The sequence below is a fragment of the Chiloscyllium plagiosum genome, chromosome 19, assembly GCF_004010195.1.
Source record: "Chiloscyllium plagiosum isolate BGI_BamShark_2017 chromosome 19, ASM401019v2, whole genome shotgun sequence".
NCBI lineage: Eukaryota > Metazoa > Chordata > Chondrichthyes > Orectolobiformes > Hemiscylliidae > Chiloscyllium > Chiloscyllium plagiosum.
Genome location: NC_057728.1, coordinates 51,899,536 through 51,926,153, shown reverse-complemented (window position 1 = coordinate 51,926,153; position 26,618 = coordinate 51,899,536). Strand labels below are relative to the sequence as shown.

Below are 26,618 nucleotides of genomic sequence, written 5' to 3'. Positions count from 1 at the left end.
CTGGCATTTATTTTCAAAAAGACTCTCATTAATGATTTGCAGCTCCTTATTGTATGTGTTGTGCACTTCCACCTGTTCTGTCAATTACACCTCTCCACCTCCTGATGCTGCCTGGCTTGCTGTGTTCTTCCAGCCTCCTACCTGTCTACCTTGGATTTGAGCATCTGCAGTTTTTTTGTCTCTGTCATTTTCTTTAGCAGTGCTTTGAGCTCAAGCTGATGTTTCTGTAGCTGGATCTGCTGAGTCTGATCTATTTTACTGAATTTTTCCAGCTGTAAATGGGTCATATTTTCATTGGTCATGAGATTGTAGTTCATCCTGCTTCCTTCCTTTTTCAGCTGTTAACTCGTCCTAGTGAGGTACCTCCTAAAGATTTTGTAACCTCAGAGATGGTAACTTCTGCTCTGAATTTATGCTGAACTAGTTGGTCAACCGTTTCCTCTTGTGCTTCATATTTTTCTCTGTCCCTCAGACAGCTGAGATTTTAACTCCACTAATTTGGAGGAAAGTGATGTGTCTCCATTCTTTTTTCATATTCATGTGTTTCTTGAATCTCTCTGATGTTTGACTCATTCTATGGATTGTGAATAGTGCAAGGGCATAGCACACAGGTACATCTGCAATTGTTGAACTAGCAGTGTCTACAATGCAGAACATCTGCAACGTCCAGGCTGATTGTTTGTACTTTCACTTCAGCATAATTGATCCTGCATGTGCAATTGGTGAAGCATTGTATGTTAGCAGTTTTGCATACATAGATTTCACCATTTCTTCCGATGTCTGGGTACAGGTTTTTAGAATTCATGAGATAGTATATTGATACCTTTTCCTTTGTCAATCTTAGCAAATAACAAAATTATCATCTCTTTTCCGAGGACTGATAATCTGAATGTTTACAAGCACTTTAGACAACTTGACGTCATTGATGTTTTCCACAAGTTTGACAGTGTGGTCGAAGTCTGTGTAGACTACACTAGCTTGACTACCCTTGCTTATACATGCTGGAAAAGCACAGCAGGTCAGGCAGCATCCGAGGAGCAGGAAAATCGATGTTTTGGACATTCCTGATGAAGGGATTTTTCCCAAAACGTCGATTTTCCTGCTCCTCGCATGATGTTTTGCCCTGCTGCTCACCGTGTCATGTTAATGTTAATGGCCTAATGATCAATCATGCATCAGGGATTGATTAACTCCGCGGGTTAGTTATTTTAGAGCCATTAAGTTTTGACGTCATGCAAAGAGGTCGATCATCCCAACATGTTCATGCTGGTCATTAAACATCTGTCTACTCTAATCCTGTTTTCCAACACTTGGCCCTTAGCCTTGTTTGCAATTCAAATACTCATCAAAATTCTTCACAAACGGTCTTGAAGATTCCTGCTTCGGCCACCTCTTTAGACAGTGAGTTCTAGATACCCACCACCCTCTGGGTGAAAATAAATCCACAAATCCCATCTAAACCTTCTGCTTCTTATTTTAAAACTGTGTCACCTGTTTATTGATTCTTCTACCAACAGCACAAGTTTCTCCCCACCTACCCTGGGTATGTCCCTCAGAACTTTGTACACCTCAATCAGATTCCGCCTTCAGCCTTCTATGCTCTTAGAAAAACAACCCAACTCATCCAGTCTCTTTTCATAACCCAGGCAATATCCTGGTGAATCTCCTGTTACTCTGGTGCAATCACATCCTCCCTATAGTGTAGCAATAAGCACTGCACACAGTCCTCTCGCTATGGTTTAACTAGTGTTATGTACAGTTCCAACATAACCACCTAACTCTTACATTCACTGTCTTGCCTAACCCAGGCAAGTATCTCATATGCCTTCTTAACCATCTGTTAGAACACAGGACATAGAACATAGAAAAGTACAGCACAGAACAGGCCCTTTGGCCCACGATGTTGTGCCGAGGTTTAATCCTAATGTAAGATACAGTAACTTAACCTATGCACCCCTCAACTCACTGCTATCCATGTGCATGTCCAGCAGTTGCTTAAATGACCCTAATGACTCTGCTTCCACCACCACAGCTGGCAACGCATTCCATGCATTCACAACTCTGTGTAAAGAACCTACCTCTGACGTTTCCTTTATACCTTCCACCAAATATCTTCAAACTATAACTCCTCATATCAGTCAGTCCTGCCCTGGGGAAACGTCTTTGGCTATTGACTCTATCTATTCCACTCATTATTTTGTACACCTCGATCAGGTTTCCTCTCTTCCTCCTCCTCTCCAGAGAGAAAAGTCCGGGCTTATTCAACCTTTCTTCGTAAGGCAAGCCCTCCAGTCCAGGCAGCATCCTGGTAAACCTTCTTTGCACCCTCTCCAAAGCCTCTGTATCTTTCCTATAGTAAGGCGACCAGAACTGGACACAATATTCCAAGTGTGGTCTCACCAGGGACTTGTAGAGCTACAGCAAAACTTCGCGGCTCTTAAACTTGATCCCCCTGTTAATGAAAGCCAAAACACCATATGCTTTCTTAACAACCTTATCCACTTGGGTGGCAACTTTGAGGGAACTAGGTACTTGTACACCCAGATCCCTTTTGTTTTTAGCTGTCCTTCAAGCATCTATGGACATGCATACGAAGGTCCTTCTGATTCTCTGAACTTCCTCAGGTTCTACTATTCGTTAAGTACTTCCTTGTCTTGTTAGCCTTCCCAAACATCACCTCACATCATTCAGGATCAAATTCTAATTGCCACTGTTCAGCCAATCTGACCAGCCTGTTTATATCATTTTGTCTTCCACAGCTTTCCCCCTCACTATTTCCCACATCACCAATTCTTGTATCATCTGCAAACTTCCTGATCATATCTCCTACACTCGTGTCTAGATTATTAATGTACACAACCAACAACAAGGAATGAATCCAGCATCAACCCATTGACACAGGCTTCCAATCACAAAAATGTTCTTGGACCATTATCCTCGGCTTCCTTCCACTAAGCAAATTTCGGATCCAATTTGCCAAACTGCGCTGGGTCCCATGGACTCTTAGCATCTTAACTAGTCTGTCATATGCGACCTCATCAGAAACCTTATTAAGTCTGTGTAGACTAAACTAACTTGACTACCCTCACTTATATATGCCTATTCATTTCCTCAAAAAATTCAATCTACTGGTTAGACATGATCTCCCCCTTATAAAACCACGTTATCCTAATTAATCAATCCTTGCCTGGTCCATTTGGAGATTAATTCTGTCCCTCAGATTTTTTTTCCAAATAGTTTTCCAGTATAAATGTTAGACTCACCGGTATGTAATTTCCTTGTTTATCTCTATCACCTTTCATACACTAGCTGTCCTCCTGAGTCCAGAGAGAATTTGACAATGAATGTTAGAACCCTGAAATTTTGTCCCTAATCTCCCACAGCAGCCTTGGATGCACTCACCTGGGCCTGGGAATTTATCCACTTTCAAGCTGACTAAAACTATTAATATCTCTTCTATCTCAATGCTAAATCATTCAAACATAACACCGTGATTTCTATGCCTATATTGTCCTGCTCTACTATACATACAGATGCAAAATACATTTGAAACTTCAGTTGTTTCTTCCAGCTCCACATATACATTGGACCCTGCTCTTTTCCTGGTTATTCTTTTGCCCCTATTATACTTAAAAAATGCCTTGGGATTTTCCTTAATGTTACACACCAATGCTTTTTCATGTTCCCCTTTATTGTCCTAACTTTTTTTTAATTACCCCCTGCACTTTCTTTATTCCTCTAGGACATGGGTTGTTTTGAGCCTTCAGTAATTATCATCAGCTTATTTTTTTCTTTTCTTATCCAATCCTGCACAGCCCTTGATATCCAAGATTCCATGGAAATTTTGGTCTCGCTATTCCCCTTGCTGGGAACATGTTGGCCCTGTACTCTCACTATTACCTGTTGTAAAATCTCCCCCTGCTTTGATGTAGATTTTCCTTCGAATGGCTGCTCCCAGTCCACTGTTGCCAAATCGTGTCCCATCTTCTCCAATTCAGAACCTTTTTATTCTGTCAATCTCTGTCCTTATCCATATCCTTAAATCTTACTGAAGTATGTTTGCTATCACCAAAAATGTGTGTGCATGTATGTGTGTGAGAGAGAGAGAGTATGTGTGAGAGAGATAGTGTGTGTGTATGAGAGTGTGTGAGAGTGAGAGAGAGTGTCTGAGAGAATGTCACAGTGGTAGAAAATGAGAGCGAGTGAGTGAAAGTGTGACTGGGAGCGAGAGAGAGGGAGAGAGTGAGGTAGAGAAAGTAGGAGATAGAGGGACAGAGAGAAAATGTGAGCCTCTTCTTCATTAAAAGGCTCACTTGAAACCAGGGGCCTCTCTGATCTTGCTCAGACTTATGCACTGAATGGTGATGGGATGAAGTCTTCTCTCTCTCCTATTCACACCAGTCCATATTTAAATGATGAATTTCCCATGAAGTCTTAAGAACTTTTAAATGATGATTTGTCTTTCATTATGCTCAATGTCAAGTCTTTGGGGGGGGGGGGGTCAGGATTGGGAGATCACTGTCATTATACAGCCCATGCTAATACAGAACTGAAGTCATTTCTACACTATGTGACCACATTGGAGATGTAGAGATAGCTGACTCTTCCAGGAGCTTATGGCCCTACTAATATCTTGATCCCAAAAATGTTGGATTCTGGGGAAGTACCAGAGGATTGGAAAATTGCTAATGTTATATTCCTATTCAAAAGGGGAGGAAGGCTAACAGCATGTGACTACAGGCCGATTAGCCTAACATCTATTGCTGGAGAAGTATTAGAATCAATTATTAAGGAAGCAATAGCACAACCTTTGGAAAATCATAATTAAATCGAGCAGAGTCAGCATGGCTTCATGAAAGGGAAATCAGTGTCTAACTGATTCATTCGAGTTTCTAAAGGAAGTCGCAATCAGAATGGATAGAGGGGAACCAGCAGAAGTGTTGTATTTGCAATTCCAGACAAGCTCCTCACAAAAGGTTAACTAATAAGATCAGAGCCCACGGTGTTGGAGATTGTATAGTAATATAGACAGAGAATTGGCTCATGGGCAGGAAACAGCAAGAGGGGTTAAGGTGTTCTTTTTCAGTTTGGTGACCCGTTTACCAGTGGGGTTCCACAGGGATCATAGCTGGGACCACTACTGTATACAATTGGTATTAATGACAGGGAGGAAGGACGTGAATGTACTGTAGCCAAATTTGGAGACAACGCCAAAACAGGCAAACTGTGAGAGGGGTACAAATGGTTTACAGAGAGACATTGATCGGTTAAGTAAGTGGGCAAAAAGTTGGCAAATGGAGCATTGCATGGGAAAATGGGAAGTTGTTCATGTTGGAAAGGAGAACAAAAGAACAGAATATTATTTACTTGAAGAAAAAACTGCAACACCGAAACACTTGGGAGTACTTGAGCTAGAAATACAGAAAGCCAGCACACAGGTGCAGTAGGTAATCAGGAAGGCTAATGGAATGTTGGCCTTTAGCTCAAGGGGTATAAGAGTAGGGAAGTATCATTGCAACTGTACAAGGTGCTGGTGAGACCACATCTGGAATACTGTGAGCAGTTTTGGTTTCCTTATTTAATGAAATATGTCATTTCTTTAGAGGCTTATCAGAGAAGGTTCATTTGGATGATCTCTGGTTTAGAGGGATTGTCTTGTGACCAAGAGCTAAACAGGTTGGAACTCTGGAGTTTAGAAGAATGAGAGAGGATTTCATTGAAACATAGAGAATTCTTAAGGGGCTGGACAGGGTAAATGCTGAGAGAAGTTCCCCCTCATGGAAGAGTCTAGGACCAGAGGGCACAGTCTCAGAATAAAGGGATACCAATTTAAGCCTAGATGAGGTGGCATTTCTTTTCTTAGATGGTTGTGAGTCTTTAGAACTCCTTGCCGCAGAAAGCTATGGGGGCAGAGTCCTTGTGTACATTTAAGGCTGACATAGGAAGATTCTGGATCAGTCGATGAACCAAGAGTTATGGGGAAAGGGCAGGAAAGTGAGGAAAGGGGATCAGCCATGATCCCATTGAATGGTGGAGCAGGTATGAGGGGCTGAATGGCCTCCTCCTGTGTCTATTTCTTTTGGCTTTATGGTCTTATCCCAAGCCAATTAGGGGAAGAATGGAATTAGACATTAACACTTTGCATGATAATAGGTTTATTAACAGATTGCAGCATTACATATTCAAAAGCAAAATGCTACATTGCTGGAAATCTGAAATAAGAACAAAGTGCTGGAAATAATCCAGAGATTTGGCAGCAACCTGTGGAGAGAGTAACCAATGTTTCAGTTTGATGACATTTCATAAGAGAGTATGAGATACGTTAGCCCCCACTATTAAACCTTTCTGCTTCCTTGCAGTCTGGCCTTGCAAACTTTTGAAAACCAAATGAACTGAATTACTCAATAACCACCTCTTAAAGGGTGGACTACAGCAAAATCAGATTTTGAAAGGAAACATTGAACATTTGGATTGGACCTTAGAAGGTGGTGTTGCATTCCAGCCCCAAATGGTAACTCAAGCCTTAAGTATAAACTGACCCTGGATAACGCGAAAGGGAGAAACGTTTGCAATTGGAAGTCTAAACCCCTGTCTTCCTGATAACAGGAGATGCTACCAGCCGAGAGTTCACTGTACATTAGTCTCTTTATAAGTGCTCTAGGTACTTAATTAAGCAATGACTTTCACAAGTGTACCTCTGCAATATAAATGGCAAACCCATTGACACTCAACTCCTCTCTCCTAGGGACTGTGCCTTCTGTAAATGTGGATATAAATTCAAGAATTGACTAGAAGGTTAAGCAGGATTGTAGATTGCATAAAAACACATGAAATAGGAGCTGGAGTAAATTATACGGTGGGCGCATTGAGTTTCGCCATCCAAATCTGTCCAGACTGGTGTGACCCAGAGAGTCAGTACTACTGAGGTCTGTGCATGTTGATAATTACACTGACTTAGAAGAGAGCCATTTCAATTGGTGAAGACTGAGCGTTGATGGATTTATTTTCTGTTACAGAGAGTTGGATTGAAAGGTGCCTCAGCGAGAGTGAAAGCAAAAGGTTTCCAAACCACACCTCATTGGGGAACGTGTCCATTGGTGAGGAACGTGAGTACTGGGTGGGTGCTTTGACTGGGAACAGGACTTCGATAACAAACAAGCCCAGAAAGAGAACAGTCCAAGGGCATTATGAAATATCATTAGCAAACAGTAGCCACAGGGTGTACCATCTACAAGATGCACTACAGCAATTTGCTAAGATTCTTCCAAAAGCACCTTCCAAAACAACAATCACTACAATCTAGAAGGACAGGGCCAGCAGATACATGGGAACACCACCACCTTCAAGTTCCCCTTCAAGTTACTCACCACCCTGACTTGGATATATATCACTGTTCCTTCATTGTCACTTGGTCAAAATCATGGAATTCCCTCCCTTCATGTCACTGGGTCAAAATCCTGGAATGCTCTCCCTTGTGACATTGTGGGTCAACTGCCCTACATGTTCTGCAGTGGTTCATAAACGTAGCTCACCACTATCTTCTCAAGTGCAATTAGGGTTGGACCATGAATACTGGCCGAGCCAGTGATGCTCACATCACACCAATGATGAGAGAAGCATATGAACTCGAATAATGTGGGCGTCGTACTCACTCTCAAAAAGGTAATTCCCTAAATCAGTGCAAGCATGACATGATAAGCATTGCGAATGCTATAACATGATGCAAATGAAAGGCGTTCTTGCAGAATTCAGAGAATGGGATTGTGTATTGGTGTGTGAGGATGGGTGTATTAGTTTGAGAGGGTGGGTGTGCGATGGTGTGAGAGGGTGTGTGTGCGATGGTGTGAGAGGGTGTGTGTGTGTTGGTTTGAGTGCGGGGTGTATATGTGTGTGCATATGAGGGAGAACTTGTGTATGAGGGAGGGTCTGCATGGGTGTGAGAGTAGGTAGGAGTGTATGAGAGAGTGTGTATTGTGCAGTGGGATCACCTGCAGTGTAACATGAACCCAAGGTCCTATTTGAGACCATTCCCAAGGGTACCAAATTTGGCCATCAGTTTCTGGGTGGAGAAAGTGAGGACTGCAAATACTGGAGATCAGAGTTGTGTGTGGTGCTGGAAAAACACAGCAGATCAGGCAGCATCCAAGAAGCAGGAGAATCAATGTTTCAGGCATAATCCCTTCATTATGCAGATAATCTTGATGAAGGGCTTATGCCTGAAACGTCGATTCTCCTTCTCGGATGCTGCCTGACCTGCTGTGCTTTTCCAGCACCCCATACTCGACTCTGAGCTTTTCTGGGTGTTTGGTTTAATTAACAGAAGGGCTCATTCCTGTGGTAACCATTTGGGGCCTCTGCTCTGTGATTTGGACAGATTTAGACTGTCCCAGTCTGGGATTTGGACAGAGTTGAACAGATTTAGGCTACAAAAGTTCCAGCAGATTTAAACACTCACCGATTAGTGTCTTAGATCTTTAAGTAAAACATAGATGAGACAATTTGTTTAATTTTAGTGTGTGAGAAGGCGGTGTGTGATGTTGTGAGAGGGTGGGTGTGTAATGGTGTGAGAGGGTGGGTGTGTGTTGGTATATAAGGGTGGATATTTGATAGTGTGAAAGTGGGCTGCATGTTTTTGTGAGAGTCTAGGTGGGTGTTGATGAGAGGCATTGTGTAGAGTTCATCACTGAAAAGTTGGGACAACTCAGTTCTATTTGTTTCTGAATTAACAGATGAAGAGAAGGAAAACAACCGAGCCTCGAAACCACACTCAACCCCGGCCACCCTGCAATGGTGAGTTCATAAGTGAACGAGGCCAATCTGCCCCTCAGTTTTTACCCACCCCGATCTCTTTTCACCCTCTACTTCCTCCTATCCGCCTTTGTCTTTCTTCAATCTCTTTCTCTGCACACTCCCTCCTTCCACCATTAACAGAACATCAGTTATACAAGTTGTACGGTAATTATCAGTAACATTTTGTGGTTTTAATATAAACACTGCTGACCTCTCCTTGGATCCTGAACAATCTGAGATTTGCTGTTTGTTCAGAGCAGTGTGTTTTAATTTACTCTGTTTGTAATGATATAGAGGAAGCAATTCCTTAAAATAGCATAATCAACAGTTTAATAACAGGATTTCTATCGTATAGAAAATCATTGATGTTCCCGCTCTGAAGGAAGGCTACACTGGATAATTGATTAACCTCATTTCTGTTCCATTCAGGCTTGAGGAGAACTATGAGATTGCAGAAGGAGTCTGTATACCTCGCAGTGCTCTGTACATGCACTACCTGGACTTCTGTGAGAAGAATGACACACAGCCAGTTAATGCAGCAAGCTTCGGCAAGGTGAGCAGTTGGCTCAGTAACCGGGGCAGGGCACATTTGGTAACCAGAGGTGAACCAGCCTGGTAGCCTGTAAGGTTGGACGTGCACTGGGATAGTGACTGGGAGTGAGTTAGCTCAGTGGCTGTGGAGTAGTAGAGTTGGCTTGGTTCCTGGGGCAGTGTGGAAAGAGCAAGGGTTGAAGAATGAGCTTGCTTGGTAGCCAAGAGTTAACCGGCCTTGGGAAGCCGGGTGGGGAGTGAGTCCGGCTTTGGAACTGGGAGCGAGCCATCTTTTGAAAGCTTCTGCTTGTGACATTCTGAAATTTAAGAATTTTCTAAGCTGCAATGTTTCATGTCAAAAAGTTGGAAGTGCCCCAGGAAATATCCGAAAGGAACAACCTTTTGTTGAAATCCTTGCAGTATTTTCAAATAATTATCACAAAATCCTCTCCAAAGTTAGGCTAATAAACTGTAAAGCATTTAAATGGATCAGTGAATTCTGTCTCATCTTCCAGCCAAGGGGTATTTAGCCAGATTACCAACATTACAAGACACTCCCACTGCTTCAATCCAGGCTTTCTCAATCTCTGTGTGTGTCTGTGGGTGTCTCTGTGTGTGTCTCTGTCTTGATCTCTGTGTGTCTGTGTGCGCCTCTGTGTGTGTCTGTGGGTGTCTCTGTGTGTGTCTGTGTGCGCCTCTGTGTGTGTCTGTGTGCGCCTCTGTGTGTGTCTGTGTGCGCCTATGTGTGTGTCTGTATCTCTATGCGTGTCTCTGTCTCAATCTCAATGTCTCTCTCTTTCCGTATCCATATCTGTGCGTATCTCTGTCTCACTTTGTCTGTCCGTCTGTCTTTCTTTAGCTCTATGTGTCCCTCTGTCTCAATCTCTCTCTCTCTGTCCCTGTGTGTGACTCTGTCTCACTGTACCTGTCTGTCTGCCTGTCTCTCTTTCCTTGTGTCTTTAGCTCTATGTGTCTCTGTCTGAATCCAGCTCTCTCTTCCCAGTGTCTTTACCTTTGTGTATCTATGTCTCACTCTCTTTTCCTGTGTCTTTATCTATATTTGTGTTTCTTTTCTCCTTGAAACATGTCTCCTGTGCTTCTTTCTCTCTCACATTCTTAAATGTTTATTTCTTCCCCTGTGTGGTTCTGTGTGTGCATGCGTGTGAGAGCATGTGTCTATGTGAGTGTGTGATTGTGTGTTTGTGCTACCTGCACATTCTCAATATTTCTCAGGCTCTGTAATACTGTATATTTGTCTCTCAAATGCACATGCTTTGATTCTCTGCATGTCTCTTTCTGTGATGCTGTCTCTCTTTGTGACGTGGATTCAGGTTCAGGTTCCAATTGTTATGGAAACCACAACTCGTGTACAAAACAGAATCACAGCCTGCTTTATTAATGAGACTTTTGACAGTTTTCTTGGACAAACCAAATCATCTAAAGATATCTCCATCTCTTCGGTGTTTTAGAGTTTAGATTACATTCAAATCAGAGCCACACAACTTTATATTCTTTCAACCAAAGTAGAATGCCAGGACATAAAGAGGAATTGATGGTAGCAGGGTCAAGTCTTTGGAGTAGCTTTAAGTCATCAATATGGTGAACCTGTCTCACCCACCTGCCCACAAATCCCAGACAGATCCTTGTAGGTTGCCATCCTTAAATTACTACTACTCCCTACACACTTCAACAACTGAAACACCAGATCTAGGCTCATTTCTAACCTGAAAATGCTTTCAAGAGAAGGCATTGTGGTGGCACACTGACTCAGTGAAATTGTGAAGTCAGCTGCAGAACAGAATTTTCAGTTTCAGTCCCTCCCGTTGAAGCAAAACCCAGGGATGCGGGATGTGAGAGAAAGTTCTTTGTCTGCAAAGTTGGCCAGAGTAGGTTGTGTTTTCCCACAGCTTTGGGCAGTTCACTAAGACCGTACATGTGGATCTTAAAGGATAGGGGGAGGGATTAATGTGCAATTAAAGAGGCAGCAGAAGGCAGTGATGTTCTGGAATGTTAGATCAGTAGCTGGAACAGCAGGGGTGTCCTTTAGCCAAGCTTCATTGAATTCATACAAAAAGCAAGGGCTGTGTCTGTGTCTGCTCATTTATCACACAGCCAGGCAAACTGCAGCAACTTTCAAACTCCCATCTTCTATTTGCGAAACTTTCAGCGATGAAATTAAAACTAGCTGCTCTGCCAGTTCAGAGCAAACCTGGTTTTCACTAGGGAACATTTTCACGCACACACAGTTTCCCAGAGAAAACACTTTCATTGCCTGCCCATAGATTTTATTGCAAGCCAAGTAAACGGGGCTTCTCTCTCTTTCTGTCTCTCACGCAATATAATTTCCAGCCTTTGTTACTCCAGCAAGGCAGTGCATTTACATAAATTTACATAAGTGAAATTATTCCTGGAATAAGTTTACTTGTGGAAGATATGCAAATAAGCAATATCCCTTTTAATCTCTCAGCATGTATTTACTGGAAGGTTTCAGGTCTTGACTCTAGCTTTTCCATTGTTTGAATCGGAAACTTTCTCACACTTAATAATATGTCAAGAGCAACAGAGAAATATAAAGGTGGATGGAGTATTCTTTTTGTAAAAATAATTGACAGATGCTTGAAAATTGAAATCAAAAAGGGAAATGCTGGACATAGCCAGGCAGTATGTGTGGGGGAAACTGGACACATTAACGTATCCGGTGTAGATCCTTTGTTCAGTCAAAGTGTTTCACCCTGACAGACTCACTCAGAGTGGACCACTCCACTGGTCTGGGCTGCATTGAATACTTGCAGCAACTTACATTAATTAGTGCTTTTAATATATTGCTACATGCCAATAGGTGTGTTATAAAGCATGATTTGACTCAAGCAGATGTCCGTTAAGGGAGGTATTGATTGAGAACATGTATATTTACAAATTAGGAGTAGGCCATTTGGCCCCCAATCCTGCTGCAACATTCGACAAGATTGTGGTAGATCTGATTGTTTTTCATTCATTCACGGGATGTGTGCATTGCTGGCTAATACAACATTTATTCCGATCCCTAACTCTCAGAAGACAGTTAAAGGTTAACCACATTGCTGTAGGTTTGGAGTCACATGTAGGCTAGGGACGGGCAGCAGGTTTACTTTCCTTAAGGACATTAAGGAGCCAGATGAGTTTTCACAACAAACAACAGCAGCTTACATGGTCACCATTAGGTCAGTTCCTTATTCCAGATTTTACAGAATTAAAATGTCACTATTTGCCATGTTGTGACTTGAGTCCATGTCTCCTTGATCATAAACTGGATTACCGTAACAGAGGCACTGCAACATTGCCTCCCAGACCTGTAACCTCAAATCCACATTCCCATCTATCCCTGGTAACCATTTACTCTCTTGTTAGTCACAAATGTATTTATTGCTGCTTAAAAAATATTCAGGGCTGCACAGTGACTCAGTGGTTGGCACTGCTGCCTCACAGCACCGGACACCTGGGTTTGATTCCAGTCTTGGGTGACTGTCTGTGTCAGTTTCATTTCGGTGCTCCGGTTTCCTCCCAAAGATGTACAGGTTACATGGATTGGCCATGCTCACTTTCCCTGTAGTGTCCAGGGATGTGCAGGTGGATTGACCATGGTTAATGCAAGGATAGGGTAGGACACCCTTCAGAGGTTCAGTACAGATGGACTGAACAACCTCTACCTGTGCTGTAGGGATTCTATGACTCTGCTTCCACCAATTTCTGGGGAAGAAAATTTCCCAAATTTGCAACCCTCTGAGAGAAAGAGAATTCTCATCATCTCTGTCTTAAATGACAGGTCCGCTACATTTAAACTGTGCTCCCTAGTTGTAATCTGCTCTACAATGCAATTTTTTTTTATGATCTATCCTGTCAAATCCACTCAAGATCATGAATGTTTCAGTGAGATGGAAACACTCCCAAACTGTTCATAGGTGAAAATGTCAACCCCTGGGTCTTAGGACTGCTGCTAATGTAATGATGTCCTTTTTTGAATAAGGAAATCAAAACTGAACACAGTAGTCCATGTGGAAGACCTTTTAGAATGGAGATGATGAGGAACTTCTTCAGCCAGAGAGTGGCGAATCTATGGAACTCATTGCCACAGAAGTCTGTGGAGGCCAGGTCATTGAGTATATTTAAGACAGAGATAGATAGGTTCTTGAGTATCAAGGGTTACGGGGAGAAAGCAGGAGAATGGGATTGAGGAAGTTACCAGTCATGATTGAATGGAGGAGCAGACTCAATGGGCTGAATGGCCTAATTTCTGCTCCTATGTCTTATGGTCTTATGTGATCTTATCAGTGTCCTGTATTAAAGATAACTTTTTAAAAGTTTGTTAAAGGAAGAAAGAGAGATAATGGAGAGAGGTTTAAGGAAAGTAAGTACAGAGCTTAGTGCCTTGGTAGCTGAACGCCAATGGTTAAACAGATAAAATTGAGATTGCTGAAGAAGTCAGAATTGGAGGAATACGGAAATTTTGGAGGGTTGTAGGGTGGATGGAGATTACAGATCTGGTTATGTATGAGGCTATGAAGGGATTGGAAAACAATCATGGGCAGGTTGAAATGGAATCCAGTGTAGGTCAGCGATCACAACATGACAGGTGAATGGAGCTTGGTGCAAGTAAGGATATGGGCAGCACTTTTTGGGCCTCAGGTTTCCGAAGAGTAAAATACGAGAGGCTGGCATGGGGTAGACTGGAATATTCAAGCTTAGAAGTCACAAAGACAAAGCTGTCAAAATGGATGGTCTGAGTGATGCTGCAGTTATGTGACCAAGGTAAATTACGTCAAACTTTATGAGGTGGCACAGTGGCTCAGTGGTTAACACTGCTGCCTCACAGTGCCAGGTACCCAGGTTCGATTCCAACCTCAGGCAACTGTCTGTGTGGAGTTTGCATGTTCTCCCCGTGTCTGTGTGGGTCCCTTTGGGTGCTCCGGTTTCCTCCCACAATCTAAAGACGTGCAGGTTAGGTGAATTGGCCATGCAAAATTGCCCATAATGTTCAGGGATGTGTAGGTTAGGTGCATTACTCAGGGGTAAATATAAAATAATAGGATGGGGAATGGGTTACTCTTTGAGAGTCGGTGTGGATTTGTTGGGCCAAATGGCCTGTTTCCACACTGTAGGGATTCTATGAAGCAAGGTTTGCGAATAGTCCGGTTTCATCCTCAGGCTGTGTCCAGTGAGGCTGTGTGTTGGTGGGAGGGCAGGTTGGGTAGAAAGGGAATGGAGTTTGTGACAGGGGCCAAAGAGGCTTCAGCCTTCCCATAATGTAGCTTGGAGGAAATTTCTGCTGGATGTCAAATAAGCAATCTGACAATCTGCAAACTATAGAGAGAGGGAAAGCAAGAGAGAGATGGGCGTGAGGGAAAGCTGGATAGAGGGAAAACTAATACTGTACTTTCTCATGCTGTCGCTGGGATACAGTCTGCAGATTAAAAAAACAAGAGGAGTCCAAATGTATGTCAATCTCCCTGGGAACTGAATCTAGAAAATCAAGGTAAAATATAACCGAGAGGAAAGCAGGTTTAGAGAGTCAAGAATAGTCGATCCTTACCTCAGTCACTATTTTAAAGCCAGAAATTCTGACCTGTCTTTTATATTTTCAATGAAAATTCTCCAATCCATGTTTGTAACAGAAACAGTCTAATTTAAACATGATGTGGAGGTGCCAGTGTTGGACTGGGGTGGACAAAGTGAAAAATCGCACAACATCAGGTTATGGTCCGACAGGTTTATTTGGCAGTACAAGCTACCTGACAAAGGAGCAGAGTTCTGAAACCTTGCACTTCCAAATAAACTTGTTGAACTATAACCTGGTGTTGTAGGATTTTTAATTTTAACATGTTACACTGCACTGACCTCTCCTTCCAGTAAAGACATTGCTGTACCACTGCCGATGGGAGACTGTAATTACAATGTGACTTATTGTTGTCTTATGAGGAAAGGTTGGAGAGACTGGGCTTGTTTCCATTAGTACTTAGAAGAGTGAGGACTGACTTGATTGAAGTATACAAGATCCTGAATGGTTTTGACAAAGTGGACATGGAAAGGATGTGTCCTCTTGTGAGTCGGTCCAGAATTAGAGTGCACTGTTCTAAAATTAGTTGTTGCCTTTTTAAGACAGAGATCAGAAGAATTTTATTTTCTGTCAGAGTGGCGGTGTGACTTTCAAACTCTGTCTCAGAAGGGGAATGAAAAGTTATCAGATGTAAATGGGAATGTGGAATTCAGAGAACAAACAGATTGACCACAGTCTTATTGAATTGTGGAATAGGCTCAAAGGGCTGAATACTTCTGTTCCTAATTCTTAAATTTGTAAGATATGTTTATGTAGATAAGGAGGTAGTGGGGCCTTATCCACCAGCTGGAAAGCCAGCAATAGCCCACAGTTGCCTCTTTTAATATAAGGCCCGTCAAGCAGTCATGGCCCTTCCCCAGAATTGAGGACCCTGGAGCCAGATGTCTCTCCCTCCAAGAGCTTCTGACCAATCAGAAGTTAGCAGGCTCTTCATTGTACCTGACTGAGGCCTAGTATTGTTGATGGAGACCTGCAAAGGTGTGTGATAGGAGGAAGTGTTCCCAGCTTGGGATTTGCAGAGGAGGGAATTCATCAGCAAGAGCTGGGGATGGATAGCTCTCAACACCCCCCTAACCAAGATGCCAGGACCTTAAATCAGGCCAGAAACCACTTCTACTGAAGTGACTGTTTCCCCTGGATTGACTTGATTCTCCAGTTGGGAGAAAAGTGTTCCACTCAGAAATGAATGCTAAGGGTTTCTCAACTAAAACTTAAAACCTTCTGTTCTGATATTAAATTAATGACCTTTATCCATTGACACTACAGCACTTCTCCCAGGCATTTGACTGTGATCACACACCTTTTTAGAACTGATACGCTTAGGTCACTGCTCCAAATTGATTTTCTGGCTTTTGAAAAAAATATCCACAGAACTGACTCACATCCATTTGTACATTTCATCACAAAATCTTACAAGGGATGGCGAATTAAAACCATTCTGATGGGCTTTTCTGATTTTTATTTAGATAATTCGACAGCAATTTCCACAATTAACAACGAGAAGATTGGGAACAAGAGGCCAGTCAAAGTGAGTAACCAACTTTACATTTGCATTTAACTGGGATTTTACTTGTGGCTGCACACAGTATGGAATCTTTAGAGATATACAGGATACATCGTGGTACAACGGGTTGTGTCACTACATCTGGGTAAGAAAATCTGGACTCATGTCCCACTCCAGGACTTGTCAGTAAAGGGAGATGTGTTTGTGCTGTGGCTGTATAGCTTGATTAACCTTTGTAAAAATCTTTCCAATACATTGTGATGGTGGGCTACAAGAAGAGGAGTTTCCTGGTCAGCTATCCTCTAAGAGGCAATGGAAAACCACAGCATGGAGCCATTCATTGGAAACCCAGGGCCCAACCCTCACAAATAAGGATAGGAGAAAAGACGGGCAGGCATCTATCTCTCTGGTCACCATTATATTGTAGCAGCGATTTGATCATGGAAGCAGTTTTAAAAATTTCAATCTAAATGAAGCATCTGCTGCTGCAGCAAATTCAGTCTATTTTGGCAAAAACCAATCAAATTGCAAGATAGTAGAATAAGTAGCCAGAGATTGGTGCCTGGGAGTATGACGTTATTGCAATCAAGAGACTTGGTTGGAGGAAGGGCATGATGGTTGGCAACTAAATTTTCCAGGATATGGACGCTTCAGACAGGAGAGGGAGGGAAGTAAAAGAGGGGGTGGAGTTGCATTGCTGGTCAGGGACGATATCACGGCTGGGCTAAAGGAGGACACTATGGAGATGTTGAGTAGTGAGGCATTATGGGTGGAGCTGAGAAATAAGAAGGTGCAGTTACATTGCTGGGACCGTATTACAGGCCTCCCAACAGTGACCGTGAGGTAGAAGAACAAATAGGTAAACAGATTATGGAAAGATATAGAGGCAATAGGGTAGTGGTGATGGGAGATTTTAACTTTCCCAACATTGACTGGGATACACTTAGCGTTAGAGGTCTGGATGGAGTAGAATTTGTAAGAAGCGTCCAGGAGAGTTTTCTAGAGCAGTATGTCAATAGTCCGACGAGGGAAGGGGCCATATTGGACCTGGTACTGGGGAACGAGCCAGGACAGGTGGTGGAAGTTGCAGTTGGGATTTCTTTGGGAACAGTGACCACAATTCTGTAAGTTTTAGAATACTCGTAGATAAAGAAGAGAGTGGTCCTAAGGGAAGAGTACTAAACTGGGCCAAGGCCAATTATATCAAAATTAAGCAGGAGCTTGGATTGGACACAGCTATTTGAAGGTAAGTCCACATTTAATATGTGGGAGGCTTTCAAAGATAGGTCCAAGATAGTGCAGGATAGGCGTGTCATGTTGAAAGGCGAAGGATAGGAAGGGCAAGATTCGTGAACCGTGGATGACAGGAGAAATTGTACGACGAGCCAAGAGGAAAAGGGAAGCTTACATAAGGTCTAGGCAACTAAGAACAGAACGGGTCCTGGAGGAATATCGGAAGAGTAGGACAAGTCTTAAACGAGTAATCAAGCGGGCTGGAAGGGGTCATGAAATAGCTTTAGTGAGCAGAATTAAGGAGAATCCCAAAGTATTTTATTCTTATATAAGAAGCAAGTGGGTAACTAGAGAAAGGATTGGTCCACTAAAGGATAATGAAGGAAGGCTGTGTGTCGAACTTGAGTGAATGGGTGAGAGTCTGAATAAGGTGAGAGAGGAAATAGTTGGGGCCCTGACAGATTCTTTGTGGCATCCTTAAATACAGGTGAGGTGCCGGAGGACAGGAGAGTTGCTCATGCTGTCCCCTGTACAAGAAGGGTAGTAGGGATATTCTGGGTAACTACAGACCAGTGAGCCTGACATTAGTGGTGGGAAGGTTGCTTGAGAAGGTACTGAGGGATAGGATCTATTTCTATTTAAAAAAGAATGGGCTTATCAGTGATAGGCAACTTGGTTTTGTGCGGGAGAGATTGTGCCTTACCAACTTAATAGAGTTCTTCGAGGAAGTGACCAAGTTGATAGATGAAGGAAGGGCTGTTGATGCCACATACATGGACTTTAGTAAGGCATTTGATAAGGTTCCCTGTGGTAGACTAATGGAGAAAGTGAAGTCATATAGTGCGCAGGTGTTCTAGCTAGGTGGACAAAGAACTGGTTGAGCATCAGGAGACAGAGAGTAGTAGTTGAAGGGAGTTTCTCGAAATGGAGAAAGGTGACCAGTGGTGTTCCACAGGGTCAGTGCTGGGGCCACTGTTGTTTGTAATATACATAAATGATCTAGAAGAGGGCACTGGTGGTTTGATCAGCAAGTTTGCAGATGACATGAAGATTGGTGGAGTAGCAGAAAGCATAAGGGACTGTCAAAGAATACAGGAGGATATAGATAGACTGGAGAGTTGGGTGGAAAAGTGGCAGATGGTTTTCAATCCAGACAACTGTGAGGTGATGCATTTAGGCAAGACTAATTCTAAAGCGAATTATACAATGAATGGAAGAGCCTTGGGAGAAGTTGATGGCCAGAGAGATTTGGGAGTGTAGGTCCATTGTATCCTGAAGGTTGCTGTACAGGTGGATAGAGTGGTCAAGCAGGCATATAGTATGCTTGCCTTCATTGGCCGGGGTATTGAATACAAGAGCTAGCAAGTCATATTAAAATTGTACAAGACATTGGTTCGACTGCATTTAGAATACTGTGTACAGTTCTGGTCACCACATTACCGAAAGGATGTGGACGCTTTGGAGAGTGTGCAGAGAAGGTTTACGAGGCTGTTGCCTGATATGGAAGGTGCTAGCTATGAAGAGAGGTTGAGTAGGTTAGGTTTATTTTCATTAGAAAAAGGAGATTGAGGGGGGACCTGATTGAGATTTACAAAATCATGAAGGGTATAGACAGGGTGGATAGAGACAAACGTTTTCCCAGGGTGAAGGATTCAATAACGAGAGGTCACACCTTCAAGGTGAGAGGTGGAAAGTTTAAGGGGGATACACGCGGCAAGTACTTCACACAGAGGGTGGTGGACGTTTGGAACGCGTTGCCAGCAGAGGTGGTAGAGGCAGGCACAGTAGATTAATTTAAGATGCATCTGGACAGATGGTGAACAGAGGGATACAGATGCTTAGGAATTGACCGACAGGTTTAGACAATACATTTCGATAGATTCAGGCTTGGAGGGCCGAAGAGCCTATTTCTGGGCTGTAAACTTTCTTTGTTCTTTGTTCTATAATAGGAAGAACTTGAATAAAATATAATTTGGATGAAATGATTTTGGACACTGCAATCTCCTTTTCTCCTTGGCTCTTCTACTGAAAGGTCGGTCCTACATGACCTTATAGAGGTTTATAAAATCATGAGGAGCATGGATAGGGTAAATAGACAATGTCTTTTCCCCAGGGTGGTGGAGTCCAAAACAAGAGGGCATAAGTTTAAGGTGAGAGGAAAAGATTTCTAAAGGGTCTTTTTCATGCAGATGATGGTGGGTATATGGAACGAGCTGCCAGAGAAATTGGTGGAGGCCGGTACAATTACAGCATTTAAAAGGCATGTGGATGGGTATATGAATAGGAAGGGTTGAGAGACATATGGGCCAAATGCTGGCAAATGGAACTAGATTAATTTTGGATACCTGATCAGCATGGATGAGTTGGACCAAAGCGTCTGTTTCCGTGCTGCAGCAATTCGTTGACTCTAATAACCTATGACTTTACCCACAGATAGGTATGGTACCCAACGTCAGCTGGAACAGGGGTCAAACTGTATATGTCTGATCCACACTAGTCATTCAAGCCAACTGACCCCTCCACGGGTGTGAGTTGCTGTCACAACATGCACTTTTACAGGTATGTTGTTACCTAGAACTAGTGATGGTGCAGGCTCTAATTTCTATCCATTACACAGTTGTCCAGGAATCCCTCCCGATCTCACTAGCTTTGTGTGTGTATGTGTCGGAAGGGTTTTCAAATTGATCCTGTGTGACTGAGATATAAATACATCTTCCTTAGCCATCAAATCCTGGGTTGGGATTTAAACCTGGAGTTTCTGACTCAGAAGTGAAGGCACTACATGCTCAAACAGAGGGCCTCCTCAGTTTAAATACAAAAAGTACATAAAACAGGAAATATTTTACAGAAATAAGTGACTGCATGTCAACCAGATCCCACAGAGAATGGCATTTCAGATTGTAACAAAGATTTGAGCAGCAGTTCTATTCAGCAGATTGTGAACAACAGATACATTTACTCATGTAAGGATGGGAGTCTACATCTTGATAATTTGTGTTCCGAAAACACCAAAGTGTTCCTCATTTTGCTTGTGCCTATGGAACTTGGGTGGCAACTTAACTCTATGTGGAAACAAGATTTCTATCAAACTTGTGACAAAGATGGGGGAAACCTGGGAAGAGATACCTTGAGGTAAAATCAGAATGCTGCTCAAAACTGTCCTCTAAGTGAATGAAGATACTTATTAAAATTAATTTGCTACAAGTTGAAACTTCTAAAAAGCTAGCAATAGAATAGGTATCATTCTGTAGAGTCAATTAACAATCTCTATTTATGACTTTGGCCTTTGTGTATTATTTTTATTAATGGAGATATATTACATGCTGTGAACTGTGACTTATGCTGTCCATGTTGGAGCACTGTACTTTTGCTGGGTCATTTGTGGACCTGTATCTAAAAATGCCATAACTGCTCTGTGTTTCAAGTCTCTTAGGAGTCAGCAAATATTGCTTAACATGGGCTTGAAACCCCTTTTATTTGCCTACATGTAAATACTATGTCCTTAAAGTTTGTCCATGTCCTTTTCCAACTTCCTATTCACAAAATGCCGCATCTTCTAACTTAGCATCGTCTGCATGACCCTCTATCTCTTCATTCAAAGCATTAAAAAAACATGCTGAAAAGATAGACATATTGTCAAATATTTTCATTGTGCACTTGTCAGGATAAACACAAGAATGCCAAATTTCAAACAATTATGACCATTTATAGCACACAAAACAAAGAAGCTGATTGGTGGGCAAGTTGACTGTGATTGGTTGAGGCATTATCGTGGAGAAAGCAACAGCTAGTCAGAGTTGACTTGTCAGCCAATTAACTCCCTTTCCTCCTTTAGTATAAATTAGTGTGATCATTTGAAATTTGGCATTCATGCATTTGTCCTGAAGATGAAAAGTTTTGACAACATGTCTCTCTTTTCAATCTTTAAGTTCAATATTACCGAGTGATTCATTAATAAAAACAGAAAAGCTGAGATTCGAGGACGGGTTTCAGGTCAGAACAGCATTCATGAGGAGGCAGTGGCATAATGTTAATGTCCATGAACTGGTAATCGAGAAATCCAGAGGAATCCTCTGGGAACATTGCTTTGAATTCCCCAGGGCAGATGGTGAAATGTGAGTTCAATAGGGAAAAAAACAATCTGGAATTAAAAACTAGCCTAATGGTGACCATGTAACCATTGTTGTAAAAACCCATCTGATTCACTAATGTCCCTTAGGGAAGGAAATTTGTTGTGGCTACATGTGATTCTAGGCCCATGGCAATGTGTTTGACTCTTAACTGTCCTCTCAAATGGCCCTTACAGACCTCTTGGATCGAGGCAATTGGGAATAGGCGATAAATCTTGGCCCAGCAAACAACACTCACACACCATGATACATTTTTAAAAAGTACATTCTGCAGCCAAAGCCCATTTCCCCAGCCCTCATGATTGAAGCATGATGTGAAATTATACCCAATTTTGGCACTTTTATTTCCGAGAGTTGATTAGCTGGATTGTTTGATCAGGGAGTCTAATGAACAGGAATCAATAAGCTGAGGGCAGCTTCATTTCCTCTCAAGGTGTGGGCACCCCTGGCAAGGTGACATTTATTGATGTTGCCCTAACCATATTGGTGGAGAGGTTGGGGTTGATTTTAACCGACCCTGCTGACAAAGTTTGAAGGCTAGGGGTGGGGCTACAGGTATGGGGGTTTGTGGTGAGCAAAGTGCATAAAGTCCAGTGGGTTACCTTCCTGCTACCACCTCGCCACCAAGCCCAGCAACGTTAGATACACAGGCTGGTGTTGAGCAAGGAAGAGGGTGCAGAGAATCCACTTCCTCAAAGACCACCTCCTCCACTCCCCACTTGAATACTCAACTTGCCCAAATCCTACTCCTGATTCTCCCCTGCATTAGCTGTAAAATCCCTCCCTGCTGCCTAATGGCACTAACCACAATCCTCCTTAAGCCACATCCTATCCCTTAGATTGACGTCTATAAGGGCCTTTCTACCTTTCACTTTTATCACTGTCCTTAGAATCACTCATCTGTTCATTCTTTAAAAGAGGGTGCTGTTTCTCAAGAGCCATCACTACTCCAGATTTCCAGGGAATCCCATATGATCCCATCCACCAGCTCTCTTTTTCCATCTTGCCTGTCCTCTTTATTTCTTCCCTGCAGAGTTCTGTCACTGAGTGTGTCTTGACCTTGTGGATGTAATACAGGTTGTTCTGCTACAACGCGTGTTTCGTTAACGCAAATTTGCTGGAACATGATTTGATGAATCGGGGACAAAGTTTCTATCGTGCAAACTTTTAAAGTGTGTGTTGGCTGTAACATGGTCACATTGCCAACACCTTAAATGACGTTTCTAAAGCACGGTTCTTTTATAAATGCGGGGGTCACACAAGAACACAATCATCACGTTATAGAAGAACTACCTGTAGTCTTGGTGAGTGCCATTGGTGACTAATGGCTGTTATGCAAAAGGGTGCGACAGAGAATAGATTCCCCCACTCCAGAATCACTGCCTGGTCCATTTTGCCAGGTACTTAGTTCAGGAATTGCATGAGGACATTGATAATTCATTCGGATAAGTTACTACAAATCCGAGTCCCACTAATTTATTTGTTGAGCACTCATACCCAAAGGTAAGATTCACCTGCACCTCCACCCACATCATCTACTGCATCCGCTGCAGCCGGTGTGGCCTCCTCTATATTGGGGAGACAGGCCGCCTACTTGCGGAGCGATTCAGAGAGCACCTCTGGGCCACCCGGACGAACCAACCCAACCACCCTGTAGCACAGCATTTCAACTCCCCCTCCAACTCCACCGAGGATATGCAGGTCATTGGACTCATCCACCGCCAAACCACAACAACGCGACGGTCGGAGGAGGAGCGTCTTATCTTCCGACTGGGAACCCTCCAACCACAGGGGATGAACTTGGACTTCACCAGTTTCTTCATCCCCCCTCCCCCCACCTTGTCTCAGCCGAATCCCTCCAGCCCGGCACCGCCTTCCTGACCTGCAGTCTTCTTCTTGACCTCTCCGCCTCCATCCTACTCCGACCTATCACCTTCACCTTGACCTCTTTCCACCTATCACATTTCCAACGCCCCTCCTCCAAGTCCCTCCTCCCTACCTTTTATCTTCTCCTGCTGAACACTCTCAGCTCATTTCTGAAGAAGGGCCTGTGCCTGAAACGTCGAATCTCCTGTTCCCTGGATGCTGCCTGACCTGCTGTGCTGTTCCAGCAATAAAGTTTCAACTTTAACTTTACCCCACCTGTCTCTCAGGATCATGGATCCCATTGCCATCTTTCTCTCACTGTAACCTGCTTAGCTTGATCCATCAATATAAATGTCCACACAGTGGGGTGTATCCCCACTTGGAAATCCCCCAGTTGGAGTTTCTGACTCTGTCTACAGTACAATGTGCTGTTGCCCAAATTTGCTACCAGTTTAGGTTCTAAGTTAAAAATCACACAACACCAGGTTATAGTCCAATAGGTTTAATTGGAAGCACACTAACTTTCGGGAGCGACACTCCTTTATCAGGTGGTAGTCTACCACCTGGAGCTAGTGTGCTTCCAATTAAACCTGTTGGACTATAACCTGGTGTTGTGTGATTTTTAACTTTGTACACCCCAGTCCAACACCAGCATCTCCAAATCAAGTTTAGGTTCTAGCTATCATCCTGTAGTGACTGGATTGTGACCACCGGGCAGTAAGATGGCAGTATCTCCTAATAATAACCCATTAGTGTACAGCATGTACATGGTGTAATCAGTTACCCATCTCATCTGGTGAACACCTTGGCTTGTCAAATAGTCCACTAAGTGCCCGGCAAGTGCCTCTCACACCTAGAGAAATCCTTTGCCACATCAATAAGGACCTGAGAGGCAGGAACCCAACCATCATTGCCCCTGCAAGAGGACATCCCTTCGGCTCACAACTGAGGCAACTACCTTCAGCTGAAATGGTGACAATCATAAGACCATTAGACTAGTATTTCTAGGAACAGGAGCATGCCATTCTGTCTCTCAAGTCTGCTCCGCTGTTCCATGAGATCGTCGTTGATGTGACAATCCTCAACTCCAGCTTGCTGTCTTTTAACTACAACTATTCATTCCCTTTCTGATTGAAAATCTGTCTATCTCAACCTTAAAAATACTTAAATCTCAGCCTCAACAGCTCTCGGTGATAATGAATTCCACAGATTCACTACCCTCAGAGAGAAGAAATTTCTCCTCTTCTCTGTCTTAATATATAACCCTTTATTCTGGTGTTAGACTCTCCCACAAGGGGAGACAATCTTTTTGACCTGTCAAGTCTTCCAAGAATCTTGTATGTTTCAATCAAGTCTCCTCTTGTTCTGAATTCCAATGAGTGCAGGCCCAACCCACTTAACCTCTCCTCATAACTGTCTGTCTCCATTCTTGATAGCAAACTAATGAACCTTCTCTGGACTGTCTCCAGTGTCAGTATATCTTTCGTTTGATAAGGGACCCAAAATGTTCCCAGTATTGCAGCTATGGTTGAAAAATGCCTTATATAGTTTGTTGCAAGCTCCTTGGTCCCATTAGAGATCCTCCAGCAAAGATCATCCATCCCCAACTCAGTCACTTGAACATAGCCCCTTCCTCCTCACTACATACAACCCTCACCCTCCCCTGCTGAGACCCCTGACTTATTTGGACTCTCCTGGGTGAAAGGACCACCCATAATCCCAGCAATGGCCCATGGTGGGGCTGGTGGGTTTACAGCACTTCTGACTGGCTGACAGCTGCTGAAGGACAGGTTCTCCATCCAGGACTGGGATAAAGTCATCCCTGAAGCAGGTAATACTGTACCCAGTTATTCCTGTCAACATTTTAGCCCTAGAGGTATGGAGAACATAGCATCCTGTAAAAGCCAGCTCAATGCTTCCACTTGTGAGAAAATAGAAATGATAACTAGAGGCCATCAATGTCAAAAGGTTCCCAAGAAATCCAAATAAGGAATTCAGAATAAAAAACATTTTTACTGGAGAATGGTTGGGATGTGGAATTTGTTATGACAGAAAGTGGTTGAATCAAGGGGTATAACTGCATTTAGAGGAAGCCAGTCTATTAGATGAGGGAGAAAGGACTAGAGTTATAATTATAGATTTAGACCGGGGAAGATGGGAGGAGGATTGATTGAAGCATGGATTGGTTGGGCTGAATGGCCTGTTTCCGTGATGTATCTTCCAAGTAATTCCAAGTAAGTGACTAGAGTGGACATGACGAAGCTGATCCTACAATGTCACCAAATCAGGAGTTCCAAGATTTTGATCCAGTGATATTGGAAATACATTGATACCTTAAGTATATTTCGAAGTCAGGATAAGGTACAACTTGGACGAGAATTTGAAATTGACGTGTTCCGAGCCCATCACTGCTCCCATGTGTCTCTATACTGAAGATGTCCTCAGAGAAGAGAAGATTGAGATGGAGATTTGATTGAAATGTTAAAAACCATGAGGGGTCTGGACAGGTTGGATGAGGAGAAGTTGTGTCAATGGTGGTAGGATGGAGAAACAAAGGACACTTATTTAAGGTGATCAATAAAAGAACTAAAAGTGACATGAGGAAAAACAATATTCCACAGAGAGTGGCTGGGAATTAAAATGTATCTCCTGAATGTGTGCTGGACATAGCTTTCAAATGTAATTCAGAAAATTAACTGAACAGAAACACATTTGCAGGGAAAGAAAGGGGACGACCAGGTCTCGATAAAATGCTCTCATGGAGACCTGAAACAAATATATTTAGCCTTTCTTTTAAGGCATTCATGGGATGTGGGCATACTAGCTGAGTCAGGACCATTGCAGAAGGCAGGTAAAAGTCAACCACATTTCTCCCAGGGTCATATATGGGCCAGACCAGGTAAGGGGAACAGATTTCTTTCCCTAAAAGACATTAGTGAAACAGATGGGCCTTGTTTTTGCAATAATTGATAAT

The 26,618-nt window shown here is 42.9% G+C and overlaps 1 protein-coding gene across 3 annotated transcripts in view; it reads left to right on the top strand.

Moving 5' to 3' along the window:
- rfx4 (regulatory factor X, 4) overlaps positions 1-26,618 on the top strand; it is a 140,709-nt gene that overhangs the window by 20,495 nt on the left and 93,596 nt on the right. For 2 of the 3 annotated variants that reach the window (XM_043708851.1, XM_043708850.1), the window contains exons 2-5: positions 7,017-7,106; positions 8,730-8,790; positions 9,220-9,343; positions 16,378-16,439. In XM_043708851.1, coding sequence (XP_043564786.1) covers positions 7,017-7,106; positions 8,730-8,790; positions 9,220-9,343; positions 16,378-16,439 — 337 coding nt within the window. The remainder of the gene's footprint in view (positions 1-7,016; positions 7,107-8,729; positions 8,791-9,219; positions 9,344-16,377; positions 16,440-26,618) is intronic. The other variant, XM_043708852.1, reaches the window with a different exon arrangement.